Source organism: Chrysoperla carnea, chromosome 3, assembly GCF_905475395.1.
Source record: "Chrysoperla carnea chromosome 3, inChrCarn1.1, whole genome shotgun sequence".
NCBI lineage: Eukaryota > Metazoa > Arthropoda > Insecta > Neuroptera > Chrysopidae > Chrysoperla > Chrysoperla carnea.
In genome coordinates, this window is record NC_058339.1 from 26,031,830 (window position 1) to 26,048,673 (window position 16,844).

General features: G+C 29.1%; 1 protein-coding gene across 8 annotated transcripts; it reads right to left on the reverse strand.

Annotated features, from left to right (window-relative positions):
• Positions 1-1,007: 1,007 nt before the first annotated feature.
• LOC123295355 (la-related protein 4) lies at positions 1,008-16,246 on the reverse strand. 8 transcript variants are annotated; one of them, XM_044876673.1, is made up of 10 exons: positions 16,188-16,246; positions 13,187-13,331; positions 11,200-11,503; positions 8,013-8,262; positions 6,561-6,911; positions 5,815-6,498; positions 3,870-4,234; positions 2,899-3,395; positions 1,780-1,935; positions 1,008-1,714 (listed from the first exon to the last, which is right to left on the reverse strand). In XM_044876673.1, the coding sequence occupies exons 1-10, from the start codon at positions 16,233-16,235 to the stop codon at positions 1,542-1,544; spliced, it is 2,973 nt and encodes a 990-aa protein (XP_044732608.1). In that variant the 5' UTR covers positions 16,236-16,246; the 3' UTR covers positions 1,008-1,541. The 8 variants fall into 8 exon arrangements, with proteins under 8 accessions (XP_044732608.1, XP_044732607.1, XP_044732609.1 ...); XM_044876672.1 differs by lacking the exon at positions 16,188-16,246 and adding an exon at positions 13,748-13,874; XM_044876674.1 differs by lacking the exons at positions 1,780-1,935; positions 16,188-16,246 and adding an exon at positions 13,748-13,874.
• Between the last annotated feature and the right edge of the window lie 598 nt (positions 16,247-16,844).

A 16,844-nucleotide genomic window follows, 5' to 3' on the forward strand; every position in this document is an offset into this window, starting at 1 on the left:
CCCCCGAAAAAAAAATTATATGTAAAATTTTGGTAAACAAAAGAATAATAAAGTGTAAATTAATTAATTAACTATTAGAAATATAAAAAATTTACCTGCAATTATTCATAATTAATTAAATCGACGACATTCATATATTGTAAATTGTTTTCTAAAAGAATAATATATATTATTTTTATATTTATATAACAAAGTAATAAGCATTTTTAAAAGACTATTTAACTGATTAAACAATGAGTCCATTTCACCTTTAATAATATGGCCTAATATATTATTATATATATTTATATATTTATATTTATATTTTTTTTTCAAATATTATTTTTTTACCCAATAAACAAGAATTATATTTTTACATGTATGGATAATATATTATTATTTATATGTTTTAGCACACCACGAAGAGTTGTTATAGCGAAATAATCAGCTGCCAACAGCTGATAATAATCTGTAGATAGACACGATAATATGCCGAACTTAAAAAAATGACGACACGTTGGCAGAATTTTATTATACACGCACTGGCGCCGATGGTCTCAATCATCTCACATACAAAAGTTCGTTCGTTTTTATTTTTTTTGCTGAGGCACTTTTTCTTCGAATAACTGTGCCAACCCCTTGCGAACTATGCACTTATTTTAATTTAATTATAATTATTATTTTTATTATCTAATACAACTATACCAAAAAAAAAAAAGAAGAAAAACACTAATATGTCTAATTCTACAGTTGGTATCGATTTTGAAATCAAAAACAACTGATTTTAATTATTTGAAAATAAATCAAAGCATCAGATATTTTTAATTATTTTAATATTTGATAAAACGGTAGAGAAGATAAATTATTTGTTTGTCGGTAGTATATTTATTTATTTATATATTTAGCACTGATTTCATTGATGATTGTATTATTAAATATTTTTACTCCATTTTTTTATAATTTTTTTTTTTTTAATCTTTTATATAATTTTTTTTATTTTTACTTTTTTTTGTTTGAACACACCCCGACTTAAAATATAAATCTAAATGTTAATATATTTTCAAAATAATTATATTTTTTATGACGACAGTTAATTATTTAAGCATAACCCTTTTTAAAGCACAAAATAATCAAGTTTTAATTAATAAAGTCAATCTGTTTTGGCATTTTTTTTTTTGTGTGAGCCACACATTGTTCACCAATGTTTTTATATTTTTCATAAAAATTAACTTCTATAGGCATTCCATATGTATTTATTGTGCATCAACACTCCCCTCTTACAAGATACGGTGATTCAAAAAAATTAATAAAAAAAAACTTAACCAACAAACGATAAACCGACATGTTTGATGATATCACAAATTGAGTCACATGCATTAATTTTTTTTTAAAAACATCCACTGTATGATAAAGCTTGCTGGTATGTTTTTCGTAAACTTGTGAGCGTGTGTGTTTCGTGTGTGAAAATGCCAGTCAAAGTTGGTTAAATCTAGGATCAGTCCAATACTTAGTATTTTTTGTTTATTTATTGTAGTAGTCATTCAAGAAAGTCGTAGTTAAAACTACTTGGGCGATCGTTGCCCAAGATATTCTCTAAATTGTGTACGTTGTTCAAGACCAGATCGCCTGCGACCGGGCCCACTTTGAGGACGTTCAAATGATGATCGATTACTACCAGCTCTTCCGCCTCCATATCTGTTGTCCCTTTGCTGTTGTTGTGATTGCTGCGTCACATCTATATTAAATTGTGTTATGTTAATTATTTTCATCATTTATTTTTGGTAAAATTTTTAACTGTACCCGAACTGTCAATGGATCCTTCAGGATTATGGGGACTACGTGATTGGATTGGACTTGCAGCATGTTTTGGACTACTTGAACCACTGGGGCTAGTAGTGTTTTGTGGTTTTTGACGATTGGCTTGATTTGCACGTGATTTTGTTCTACGTGTATGTCCTAAGAATATTAATGAATAAAAAAATATATAAACATAAAAAATAAAAACATAAGAAATTATAAAAATTAATAGAATTGACATTCTAGAAGGAGCATTCATTTTAATTGAAAATAAGATTTCCGAAATGAAATATTTATATTATTATTAACATAACAAGAATTTTTGCCAAAACCTCTAGTTACTTTCATTTTTGAACGTCATTAACTACGAAAATTAAAAAAAAAGATTTGTTTTTAAAAAGAACAAAAGACGTTTACACTCAGTTAAAAGTTTTTATCGGTTCAATTTGAAATTTTCAGAGAATATACTTAAATATATATGTACATTCCGGAAATGCAAAAAATCGACACTGAACGACTGGGTATAACCCCTTAATAATTACAGTTTTGAATTTTGATTATTGTGGTAAAATCAATTAATCAATTGTAACCAATTTTATATAGAAGAAAAAAACATTTCTAAATAAAAGAGATATTGACTGCTAATGTTTCATGCAATAATCAAAGTAAAAATATCAGAAAATGCAAAATTATATTTAAATCGGAATGTCGAAAACAACAACCAATCTGAGAGATATCTAATTCTCTTGATGCAATGTTAAATTAAAGAACCTAAATGAATTAAACACATAACGATGCGTAATTTTCGATACAACTCAATCCATACAAACTCGTATAAAATTATTGATTCTAGATATGATTACAACAAATGTATTGATATTCATGATTTTGTTCATTCAATTATTTCGGTAATTGAATGAAAAACCGTGTTTTAATATTTCAGTGCAGAGAATATAAAATTTGAATCAAAACTGACGTTTTTACTTAAGATTTTTACGTATCAATGGGCAAAAGACAAAAAGTTTTAAATCATTTCACTTCAATAACAATTCAACAAACTATTAAATAAACTTTTAAATAAAACTAAAATAACATGCCGTTATAATTAAACATTGATAATACCTCGTGGTTCTCTATGCTCTCTTGTATCTTGCACTCGAGTTGCGGATACTGTCGATGATTTATTATCTTTGGACTGTTGTTGTGATTGTTGAACACTATGTGTTGTTGACTGCTGTGGTGATTGTTGCTGTTGCGATGCTTGTTGATCACCAGTACTATTATATCTTTCACGTGTGAGTCTCTCTTTATGATGTTGAGCCACTTGTGCATAACTCATTCGTGGTGGTTGATTTGTTTGTGTAGTACTTCCACTATCATTATTATTTGTCGATGTAGGAAGTGGTGGTGATACCGAACAAAATGATGCTGTTGAGGTTGTTGTCGTCAACGATTGTGTGGGTTGTGAGGATGTTTCCATAGTGACTATTGTTGTCATTGTAGCTGCATTTGTTGTTGTAGGACATGGTATATGATCAATAAGCTCACCATTTAATAAGGATTCGTCAGTTTTTGTAGATTTATCAGCCATAGTACACTTGGTAAGAACAGGAACTAATCTAAAATAGAAAAATTCAAGAATTAGTAAATCATAATGACTAATCATACATTACACTCCACGTTTTTCAAAGTTTTTACATCCCAAATTGCGACACCTAACTCTGTACGTCTCTTGAAGCAGAAAAAGTTTAAAAAATTCCACAAATTTCGAGTTGTAATATAGGAGCGCAAACATGCTAGAGAAATTACTTAAATTTTCATAAAAAATCTCATCAAAATTCGGATTCTAAATCTCCGTAATTAATCCTTCTCAAGTATTAGAAACGAGATTTATTACTATGTATAAATATTTCATAAGTTGTGAGGTCGTAGGGTAAACAAAATACGTTAATCTTCGTAAGGTCGTTACGATATTTGCTACTATTCTTATGTAAACTCATATGATTCGAGATTATGGTTTAATCCTACAATAACTTGGATCCCTAGTTAATGTGTTTTATTTTGAAATATTTAGAAAATCTAATTGTACTTACTTATCAGGTGAAGAAGGTGGTGTTAACGAAACAACACTCGATGTATTTGGAAAATTATGAGCACTGCTTGTACTTGCATCTTTACTTGCGTAAGATGTTGTCGTACCAGTTGTTGTAACATTTACACTACTACTATGTATAGTTAATGATGGTGACGACGCCGAAGTTGTATTATGTGCAGTTGATTGTGTACCACCACCAGTACTAACATTCTGTTGATTTACAGATGATATTGATACTGTAGGCATTGATGACGTTGATTCAGTTCTATTTGTGTTCGTATTATTTGACGATGACTCTATGCAGCTACTATTCACATTTGTATCTTTTTCTTTATTCACAAAAGTTTTTGATTTTACAGTGCCCTGCACACAAATAAATTGTTAAATCGATATTCTTTATCTAAGTAATTTGTTGCTTGTGCCATAATAGGAGGGGGTTTTAATTTCCAATATTTTTTCTCAACAGGAGATAACGTAATATGTAATCTGAGGTTCTTAAAATAAAAGTTAAGCCAACTTGATTCAATTTTTCGATTAGTTGTGGAATCCGCCATATCATGCCGTACTGCCTTAACCTTGCATCTCGTATAATACAGTGATATAGAGACTAAAATGGAATACAATTTATTTTATAGACATACATCCTTTTGTCAAAACTCGACAGGTATAAGTATGAAATTAATGACGAAAAAGTGGGATGAGTGCAATTCGCCATGAAATAAGTTTTTTATTTGACACCAAAGAATATTTACCATAAAGTGTTTAATCATAACGTAAATACTTAAATGATAAAATATGGTGTCATATGCCAGTCAGCTCTAAGAAACCTTAACGAGCCGTCAAAAAATGATAATAATGTTGCATGTGTCACTTAATGCAAAAGTCCATTTTTATAATTGTATAATATTTCATTTGGTCATATTTTTCTCAAAAATTGTGTTTCTCTATTTACCAAGAGAATTTAAATTGCTAAATTTTCTTAGTTGGGTTTTTATTTTTGAGTTACTACACATTTTCATAAATTTTGTTTTGTAATCTATGTGTCTAAAATAATAACTGACAGACATATCAACGCACAGCCTAAACTCCTGGAGCTGGGACCGTGAAAATTTGCATTTGAATTTCATTGGCACTGTAGATGAGCAAGAAAGTTATTACGGTTTCGCACCAAAAAATTAGTAATAAAATGTTAATAAAAAGGAGATAAGTGAGGGCAAGGGAAGTAAGGAAGTAACGCGATAATCTTTCTTTATAAAATTGAAATAGAAAAAATAGGAAACACGGAATTAAAGCTTGTATTTTTTCCAACACATTAATTAGCAAAAAGCTCATTATTTCAAAACTTAGTTACAAGGATATAATTCTATTTTATATTGGGCGGCACAAAATTCACGTTAATTAACTATGATGAGTATCCAATCTAACTTGGTCAAAAATATAACCAAAATGGCGACTAAGTCATAAATTTAAACATAATGTTATACTAATTCCACTGTCGAATGGCTTCGTCGTGGAAATTATAAATATTCAAAAATACACTAAAATACCAAGTGGGATGATAATCATTGCATCGATTTCTCAAAATAATTGACACACCAGAAGGGGCCATAATCTTAGATACAAGTGATTTTATCTAATTACTTGGAGCATAAAATAGCAAATAGAGCTCTGGTGAAACACCTTTAAAATAAAGTTATAGCCTTAGCAGTTAGGGCCGATTAAAAATTAATTAATTAATTAATTAAAACGAGATGACAAAACGATTGCCTTTTTATTTCTACTTTTGGAGGTAGTCACATCTGAACAAAAATAAACCATTGTTTTTATTTGAAATTCACAAGAATTTGAATCAAATCGAAATATCAGAATCTGAATATTTTAAACAAAATACGAAACAAAAAAATGGATAAAATAATTTAAGAAAGTATTAAATAAGCACAAACCTTAACAACGTCAGCAAGTCTATTTTCGCCCCACTGTGAAGATACTTCTGGTTGTTGAACATGTACTTCCGACGTGGGTATCACTAGAGGTTTAGGAATTTGAGAATCGGCTTCTAATCCTGGTAATGGTGGGAATGCAGCTGCTTCTAAATCAAAGTGAGATCCCCTCATATTTATATGATCACGAGCTGGTGCTGTTGGTAAGGGACTGGCTGGCAATTCATCATCTCGTCTTCTCCGAGGACGATGCCTTGGCGGTGGAACATCTTTATTACTTGACTGAGCAGTAGGATTTGGCGATCTATATGTTAACGATGAATTTTCTTCAATGTCTGAACGATTTACACTTCCCGAATTTGAATTTGAACCATTGGCGGCTACATTCGAACTGCTTACATCAGTCTCTTGTTGTTGGACAGCTGTAGCGGAAACAGAAACCCGATTTCCTTGTGATCGAGTTTGTGGTGATCCTGGTGGTGGAATATGTTGTGTTCGTACGGGATTTGTACCATCATTTGTATTTACATTTCGCTGTTGCTTACGACCTCTAGGAGCATATCTTGATGTGGGTTGCTTAAAAGAGCTTTGTGGAGATAAACCGTTTACATATACATTACTAATATCATAATATGGTCCAGGTGTAGTTGCAGGCCAAGCGGAGAGCATACTTGTTGTAAAATAAGGCTGTAATAAAAATTAACAATTACATCAATATTCAAATAATGATATTTTATTCAGTAACTTACATAAATGTGCATTGGATTCGTATACTGTGCAGTTGGTGTACCATTTGCAAAGAAAACACGCTGTGGATTTTGTTGATAAACTGTAGTAGGATCATAAGCAGCTGCTTGAGGTGGAGTAGTTCTATACCCATTTTTAACTCCTGGTACAGGAGCCAATGGAATTCGAGGATGCATTGGTTTTGCTTTTATTCGTGCCATTATTGGTTTACCTTGAAACTCTCTAACTTCTTCTCGTAAAAATCTATATGCACGTTGCGCGTCATCATCTGTTTCAAAGGTAACATACCACGAATTGTTATGTGCAAATTCACAAGATATATGACGTGGACAATTTTCACCCGAAAATAAATTCTACAAAAAAAACATACATTTATATATACATATATAAACAAACAGAAAATTTTAAATAGAATATAATAATATTCCTTGAGGTTTATCTGATTACGAGTAAAAAAATCCGGAGAAAATTTCGGGTTGCGTTAATAACAAAAATACTTCAATAGCTTTGTAGTCTTAAACGATTTATAACAAGGTATTTATGATAACGATTTATAACAAGGAAAATTCTATAAATTATTTGTCAAACAAATGTTTCTTGGATAAAATAAAATAGTATTACTTAATTCATCAAAGCGCAATCAATTAATATGTATTTGTATTGAAACTTTCAATCAGAAAAACTTAAAAATATATTTTTTTTATCAATCCTTGGGAATTCCCCTAGATGATAAATCTTCTATAATGGGGAATTCCCCTGTACGCGTGAACCAAGATGCCAAGTTAATGTCAAACATTAAGAGGGTAAAATTTTAAATATCGAATCCTAATGAGAATCGTAAAGTATCGATAACTAAGCTATAAAGATGATGAAAGTATCGATACTTTTCGTAAATTACTATACATAACTTATACAGGAAACAAATTAACGTAGTTCCAGCATGGTATTTGCAGTTTCTATGTTAAAGCAATGGTACAATTTTTTTTTCGACAGAATTTAACGAAAAATTAAATTTAAGAATTTAATAATGCTTACTATTAATTCCCAAAGTTTCAGAAATTTTGACCGTTTAAAATGGGAAATAATTATGCCAACGTCCCAATTTCGATCAATTTACGTCAAAATTAATATCTCGAAAGTGAAAATTAATTTCTAAATTTTTTTTTTAGAATTGTATTGTATAAACATTTTTTTCTACTTTTTCTTCAATATATAATAATATCATAAAAAATAGTTGGAGAGACCGGACATTTTACATGCTTTAAATGGGACATGACCCTCAAAATCGCGAACTTTGTCTTTAAATATCTCGCGATCTAAACGGTCAAAAATTATGAAATTTTAGGAATTCATAAATAAAGCTATTATAAACCCGAGAAAAAAAATTCGGCCAAATCTGTCGAAAAGTGATTTCATGCTGGTACTACCTTAAGTCAAATAATTTTTAAATTTACCTCAACGTCTTGTACAGGAGTATTGTCAGGGATTTCTCGAAGAATGACAATGCACCGTTTATGATTAGGTCGCACTTTAACACCTTCTTCATCAACTTGAACATTAGGAGATTCACGTAATACTTCCGTTATCAAATTAATGTCCTTAGTTAATTTTTTAACTTGATTAAAATTTGCAACTGTCCAAATTGGCACATACTGATCGTTGTCCATTTGTGATAATAGATAAGCATCATTAGCTAAATTTTCTCTGGAAAAAAAAAAATTTATCGATAAAAATATTTTTTTATTAATTTGGTGTATAATAATAATTATTCATTGAAAATATAAATAAAAATTGTTGATAGGAATCAATTAAAATATTGATTTTAAAAATAGTAAATATGTAATTATCGCCCTTGGCTATCAAATGTTTGGATACAATTTTTGAAACGTTATGAAATCATAACAAATATCAACTTTCAAAAACATTATTTAATAGAATCACTTTCCATCAATGTTAAATTATTATAATATTTTTTTTTATAAAAACAAGTATTTTAGAAAAAAATAAATCAGTATTAAAAACTTAGGTAAATTTGTTCGTTAATTTTTTCTATATTTTCAAAGTAACACTTATTAAGATATTGATAAGGAAAAATATGTATAATTGATTTTTAAACAAACAATTACAGGGCCGTATTTGTATGTATTTATAAATATCAATATTTACACAAGTGAATTTTATACTAAATATTAATTTAAATCTTAAGTATTGTTTAGAAATCAATAACATAATATGAGAATATTTAATTTTCTCCCTTTTTAACGATTGTTGAATAAGTAATAAGTCAATCTTCTTTAATAAGTCGAGTTCTTTAATTTTAAAAAAAACATTCTACGTAAGCTTCATTCATCTTTTAGAGAAAAATTATACTACTTTGTTGTCGCTTGAAATTTTGCTGTGATTAACTTGGGAAAGATCGGTATTTCTTTTAAACATTACTGAAGGTATTTTGCGAAGTAGTAGGGAGAATCTAATAGGATACAATATGTTAAAAAAATTGTTTAATCTAAGCAATTCGAGCAATAAGCGATGTAAGCACGGCGCTTCTTCATTCCCTTACATAAAAAACACGACAACACCTCACAGCTTTTATATTTACTCAACAGTGTGGTTTTATTTAATAATGCTTTTATAACGTGTGCTCTAAAATTTGATCTAGCAAGCTGAGCAGCACAAGTTAACTGTGATAACTAGGAGCATTAACTAATCAATCGATAGCATTTCAAATTTGACCAGCGCGCTGGATTAATTTTACAACAAACCCGTAATAATAATTATATATCATATTTTATATTTCGCATTTTTAATTCACGGAGAACGAAGAGCACCGAAGATTTGTGTGTACCTTCTATGTTGGGGAATTCAATCTAACTTGCTTTCATGTTTTAAAAAATGTTCGGAAGAAAAAAAATGATATTAACTACATGACATCTGATCGATTTCTTGGACAGTATTGATTTTTTTTTTGCTTGGGCAAGAAATGATAGTTTTTTTTTTTTTTTAAATTGTTAATAACAATTTTAGAGAACTATAAACGTCGTTCTAGAAAATAAAATTTAAAATTTTCCTTGTAAGGAAATTATTTTTATCAAACAAATAACTGATAAATTATGTACTTAAAAAGATTTCCAAGAATTTTAACACAATCTTTAGATTTAACTAAAGGTATGAATTCAAGAACTTAATAACTAATATTAAACACGGGTTTTCCAAGTTGGAAGTGTTCGTCATAAACAGCCATGTCGAAATTATAAGGATTCTGTTTTTTTTAATCTTAGATGAAGGAACCTTAAAATCGCGGTTTCTGAATGCATTATTTTACGGATTTAAATGATCATTGAAAATTAAAAATTATTAAGTTTAATAACAGAAATAGAAAGCTGTTACTTTAAAATCGCAATGAAATACAATTTATGTAGTAAAATCGTACTCTACTCTAATAACAGAAATTTATGAACACCAAATCTAATATATAAATGTATCGTGTCACGATGTTTGTATATAAGCTCCTCCAAAACGGTTAGATCGATTTTAATGAATTTTTTTTTTGTAAATAGGGTACGTATGAGAATGGGTCGTAAGGTATTTTTCACCCTCCTACCACCAGGTGGTAGGAGGTGGTGAAAAAGGGAATGATATTTTGTAAATGGAAGCCCCATGTAAATAATTTTTTGGGCAAATATAGATCAATGTTTGCTAAAATGTCAATGTTATTACTAAGATTTTCTTAACTTTATGAGTTTTATTATTTACAAAAGAGAATTCTAATAATTCTTCTTACAAGTACAATGATGGGAATGTTTCTTTAAATCGAAAATTTAAATAAATATTCTATTTAATATCGTAAAATGTAAAATATTGTATACAATAGAAACAGTAATTTAAAAAAATTAATATATGTACTATGTATATTTCAAATTTGAAAATTCTTTTGGACAGTATATTTTATAATTGTACGAAAAAATGAAACGATGGTTATAATATTATGTATGTATAAAGTTTAAAACTGGTAATATACAGATTCCTTATGATACACTGTATTAGTAGGTTAGGTTAGGTTAGAGTGGCTGTCCTGGGGTGGGACACAATTAGACCATAGGGTCCGTTGTGATACCGTAAATGGGTTGGCCCATCCCCGGCCACTACTCCATGAACCATTTGGAGCTGTTTAAGAACAGCAGGAGGGCTTTGACGCCGACTGACTTTAGGTCGGAGAGGTCGTCAAAGAGAGGCTGGCTCAAGTAAGTCCATCTCCGCATGACAAGAGCTGGGCAGTGACAGAGAAGATGAGACATTGTCTCCTCCTCGTCACCACTGTGACAGCTCCTGCAGTAGTCGTGATACACTGCCAGGCCTAAGCGTTCAGCATGCTTGCCGCCCAGCCAGTGTCCTGTACTGTATTAGTAAGAAAGAATATTTTGCAAATCAACCCGTAAAGCAAGCAAATGGGACATAGGTGAACGAATCTAGCTGGGTGGGCGAAGACTAAGCAATAGTATTAGCTATTAATGAATAGAGCTGTAGGTGATAATTTAGAATTAATAATAGTTGATCAAAAGTTATAATCAAATAAAAATGAAATATAGGTGAAACGAAGTTCACGGGGTCAGATAGTTTTAACATAAATATAAATAAACATACCTTGAAAAATAATATTCTAATTGCGATGATAGCATTTGTTTGAGTTGATCTAAAGGTATGGATGAATGATCGGATTGTGCCGGTACTGTAGTTGGTGGAATTCCTTCTAAATTACTGCCAATATAACTGCCACCCCCTCCGCCACCACCAGCTTCATTAACCATTTCTCCTGCAGAAACAGCCATACTGCCATTCACCATATTGTAGTCTGATGTTGTTGTACCACCAACTGAAGACTCAGGGGTGCTACTGTACACAGCCCCTGAAGGGAGTTTGCCAACGTCCCCATTCATGTACACGTAGCCTGCCACCGAAATCATTCTAATAACAATTATCAAGCTCAAAACATTGTAAATATAAATAACTAATAAACCCTGACTGAACCTGACAAGATAAATCTTTATAAATTAAACTTAATCTTAAGAAATGTTTTCGAATTACAATCTTAAGCGAATTAATTACACGTAAGATTACCTGTAAACATATTTAATGGAATCCGAAATTAAACTACGATAGCCACTAATTGGATCTCATTATTGAACTATAGAAACAGTGGCAAAGCACTTTCTACACTGTTCGAATACTTTCAAACTTAATCATTTTATCGGAAAAATTTTCTTAACTCGAATTTACAAAATATTGAATGGAATTTACAACAAAAATAAGCAAAAATTTTTGAAGGTCGAATATTAACATAAATGTTTAAAACAATATATGTTGGAATTAACAATTACACAATTTTGTAAATAATAAAAAATTAAGTGATATTATATAATTTTTGATGGTATCACAGTTCAAAAAATTCGAAAAATACTTTGATTCACAAAATTTGATTCATACAAACACAAAACTGAACATTCGTATGTCAATCAAGTTTTTGATCATATGTCGTCATCTTGAATCGGTACAAAACGATATAAAAATGTAACAAAAAAAAAAAATAAATACATTCGATACGATTCTGTCAATCATTAGCAAATAGAAACATATTTATTCATTCTTTTGGCATGAGATGTTGGTGCATTTCTGTTAAATAATATCTATGTTTAAAACAGTTTAAAGACACTTAAATCAAAATTCATGAATTGTTTTTTTTTTTTTAATCAAGAAAATAATTAACAATACGAATCAATTCACTTAATAATCACGTAATGACTAATCATCATTGTAAATTTGACATTTGGTTTCAGAACTTTTTTTTAAACCACTCAATTACAAAAACACTGATAACTTACTAGTTTATTACAAAACGAATAAATAATTTATTAAAAAAAACTCAAAAATTAAATAATTTAGACAAGTGGATACACTTTTTTGTAATTTTTTTTTTAGTAAACACGCGACAATATGCGGAATTACTTGGATTAGTATGAAATTAGTTAACTTTAAACTGACGACTGACTGACTGATGTAAGAAATTAGATGGACAAAATAATAATTAGCAAACGTATGTTCAATGGCGTACAATTTGTTGCTGCATCATATGTGACCATTTGATAATATTTCAAAAAAAATAAAAATAATTAAAATATAGAATGAAATATAATTTTAATAAAAAACTAACCCGGAAACCATGTGCCTTATCACCGAGAATCCATAATTCTATTTGCCGTACGGGTGGTCACAAGCCGGAGAAATTACCACTTTCGTCAACACTTTTGCCAAAAAGAATAAACAAAAACTATGACACACCCTTGGCATTTATAAGTTACTTATTTGTTAATAATACTAATTATAGTGATATTTTCAACGCTTACCACTTAAAATACTCCGCGAAACTCAATACAAATTCTCACGGAATCTTGCAAAATGGCCGATGAGAAGGCACATGCCATCGAATTAGCATTCTGGGATAATGTTGCGACTACAGCGCTTTCTATGAATACATACAACGTACTAATTCGTGGAGGTACTTTTAGTTTGAAATAAAAACGCGCGTTTTTATTAAAATTTTTTTTTTTTTCTTTTTTTAATACAAATAACTTACCATCCGATTGAAAAACTTGTGAAAATTCTTGATCATGTTCTAAACATAAACAAACATGATTGACTTTTACTTCAAATTCATTTTCAATTTCATTATCACTAGTAGTAGGATTTAGTGCACCACTTGAAGAATTTGAAGACCCCACCTTTAATAAAAAAAATATATAATTTTTCGAGTAATTTTTTATTTAAAAAATTTTTTACTTAATGGTAATATATAAATCACTAACAAATATTAAGTATTACATGTGTTTGAGCAGTCCAGCAAGGGAAAGTAACAAGTAATATACTTCCTGCTTTGATGGCCTAATTGTCTAAAGACGGTATTTATCGTATATAAATATAACAATATTTCAAGAAATATTTATTTCTATTTAATTACTTCGACACCCTCGTTCAAATTATTGAATATTAATTGCGGTAATGTACATTAAACGCTTTCTTTAAAAAAAATCTAACAAAATTTTTGTGAATATTAAAATAACAATCAAGTTCGTACAAGAATTTAAATTTGTCTTAAAATAAAAAATACGTTTTTTGGTATATTTTTTTTCGTACATACCGCAGGAGATCTATTATTGGTTGAATAAATAATACCAAAATGAGGAAATATTACGGGTGCCTCATACATCCAATCTGTAGTTAATGTATCCATGTTTACTTAAAACAAGATAAAATCATTTTTTTTGCAACTCCATTTAAAAAAATGTAACGAACACAATAAAACAAGTAGTCAATTAACCATTCTGCAATGTGCGCAACTAATGGGTTAAATTGTTTAAGAAATGTTTTGTTCATCCCCCCACTTAAGTTTTAAATTTATACATAATAAAAATATGTTGCAGTTGCGTCGCCGGATAATGATTTATATAAATTATTAATTGTTATTAAATTTGTATTTACATGATCATATCCTTTATTGAACTTTATTAATTATCAAATAATGTATTTATCCATGAAGAAAGACAGACATTTTCGTTTATTTAAATTTCATATATTTATAGTTTATTTTGATAAATATTGTTGCTGTAACATAAATTTTTTTTTAAAATTATAATTCGCTTATTTGCACATTCTATACTGAAGAATGTTTGTCAGTTAATAAGCTCGTTTTGGTAAATTGTACATTATGGGAATGGTGGGAATATTTCCATATATGCCATTTTATAACTTCTGATAAACCCTTTTTATATTTTATGTTAAACTAGATGACCCATGAGAAATTTTTGGTACTCCCAAGTAGGACCACCAAGTATGAAACGGTTTTCCCCCCAAGTAGCAACATGGAATTTTGTATATACATATTGTCAATTTTCTACACACAAAAAGTTTTTAAAATATATGTAAGTAAAAGGAAATGCTTAAAAGTTAGACACATTTTTATGAATGTATTGTTTTGTGTACCGAAAAACATATTTATATGAATGTATTGGCTAAAATAAATATGTAAATTTTTTATAAAATATTTTTTAACTTTCAATAAAATATAGTTTTTCAACTAAAATATAAACATTCTCAAATATGATAATCTTAATCATTGCTTCTTCAGGCGCTCAATAAAACCATAAAATACATACATTTAAGCAATAATGGTACCTATTAACAGATAAAAATAATAGTGTAAATCTATAATGCTCTAAAATAAAATGAAATAAACTCAAAGACAAAAATGTACACTCAAGTAATAATTATTGGACTTATATATGAGTCCAAGATATTCCCGATCCAACTTATTTTTCGAATAGGCTTTTGTCCTAAATTTAAAAAAGTGGTTTATATATTACATTAGTATTTAATTTACACCAAAAAGTATTATTTAAAAAAAATTCTATTTACAATATGTATTTTGCATTTTAAAAAACCAAATTTACCTCAAAAGCAGTGTAGAGTATCTTGGTTTCTTGAATGACATCATTACTTGACATACTATCATTTTTGTATATGCAAGTTACAAGTATTTACAAGTTTACATATTTTTGTATTTGTAAACTTACATAGCCTTTCATATGGCGTGACGTAGTACCTTCAAAGTACATTTGATTGGTGTTTGCAGTCACGTGACCGAATGTATAATTTTAAAGAATTTATTTTTTTTAAATAATAATAATCCTTATATTTTATAAAAATTAATTTTGTGTTCTGTTATCTACATATCATGATTAATCATTAAAAACTTTTATCCAACCGATTTATTTTTAGTGGACAAAAGCCTATTCTAAGCATATTAATGCATATATTACGTCCAGTTAAGCTATCAGATATTTGCTACACTTTATCAAATTGATTCAGAGAAAAAAACACAAAAATTAAAATGATATGTGCTAAATGTGTCATGAGTCCAATCCACTTCGATAATACCCAACGGGTCAATTTTTTAGGAAGAAATTTTTTGGTTAAAAATTTGTTTCTAAAATCTAACAAAAAATTTTCACTACTACATACTTTGAAAGATTTTCGAAATTTTCAAAAACCAAAAAAGTGCCGTTTTTTATAAGTGATAATGCACTGATACTTAACAATGTCTGTTTAGAGTCAACAATTCACAATTAAATCTGCAGTCAAATGTTAATTTCATTTGTTTTATTTTAACTTTCAGAGTAAAACCAAAAACTTTCTATCAGAAAGCTAATAATAAAACGTATGTTTTATGTGATTTTATGCAGGAGGGGGGTTGGGTGAAGGGTTGAAAGCACACAAAGAATTCAAAACTATTTTAAATCAAAAAATTAGGCTAATTAAACTTTTTTACAAAAATTTTCGTAATTTTTCTAGTTTCCGAAATTAATTATTTGTGTGAGTTTTAATGAAATCACATAGTGTATTCCAACAATACGGTTATAAACTAAAAGCCGATATAACCGGTATCTTAGCTTATTTTACGTAAAAACTTCTAACAATCAACTTAAATTAATTTGTTAATAAAATAGGCCTCATTTTCCAAATTAAAAACAAAGAGCATTAACATAAGGAAAAATAAACATTGTTGTTGATGTGTTATGTACCTTTTGCGTAGCGACGCAGCATCGTCGATAGATACGTTGTTTAAACATTCACACGGTTTATATCTAAACTTATTGTCAATGACATTTTATTTGTGTAAAAAAGGCCTGTATAACTTTATTTTTATTTTTTTTTACAGGTAATTTAAAAATTCATAGTGTCACTCACAACATGCCGACCTGTTGAGTTTTAGGAACAGTAACCCAAACAGTGCGCATTATTTTTATCACCTTCAAACGCTTGCGTTGCAGTTGATACCACCTACACCATCAAAAAATAAGGAGGCATTGATTGTATAGACAACTTTATTACCCGTGTTATGAAAAAAATTTTTTTTTTTTAATTTTCCACATTTTCAATACTCTGCTATTGCTAACAAACCTAAATAAAATGTTGGGCGGTTTCGTTTTAAAAAACCTTTGAAACAAAATAAGGAAAAAACTACAAAAGATTAATACTCAAAGTAAAATTCTACTGAAAAAGTTTTTTCGAAAAGTTACGTGTTTTTTTCAAAGGGAAGAAACCACAAACATATTTATGTAATAATACATAAACAGTTGTCTCAAGAGTACTTTAAAAGTCCAGAAGTCATCTTTTAATAAGATCTAACTAGTTAGACCCGTGCAGAATTCCGCAGTGCGGTACCCGTGGCAAAGACA

What these genes read in the sequence shown, in the direction of transcription:
- LOC123295355 (XM_044876672.1), bottom strand. Translation starts at nt 13,840, where the DNA reads ATGGATACATTAACTACAGATTGGATGTATGAGGCACCCGTAATATTT. An exon ending in CCAATAATAGATCTCCTGCG is followed by an intron (nt 13,332 to 13,747) that starts GTATGTACGAAA and finishes TTTTTATTAAAG; the next exon opens with GTGGGGTCTTCAAATTCTTC. An exon ending in CTCCTGTACAAGACGTTGAG is followed by an intron (nt 6,912 to 8,012) that starts GTAAATTTAAAA and finishes TTTTTTTTGTAG; the next exon opens with AATTTATTTTCGGGTGAAAA.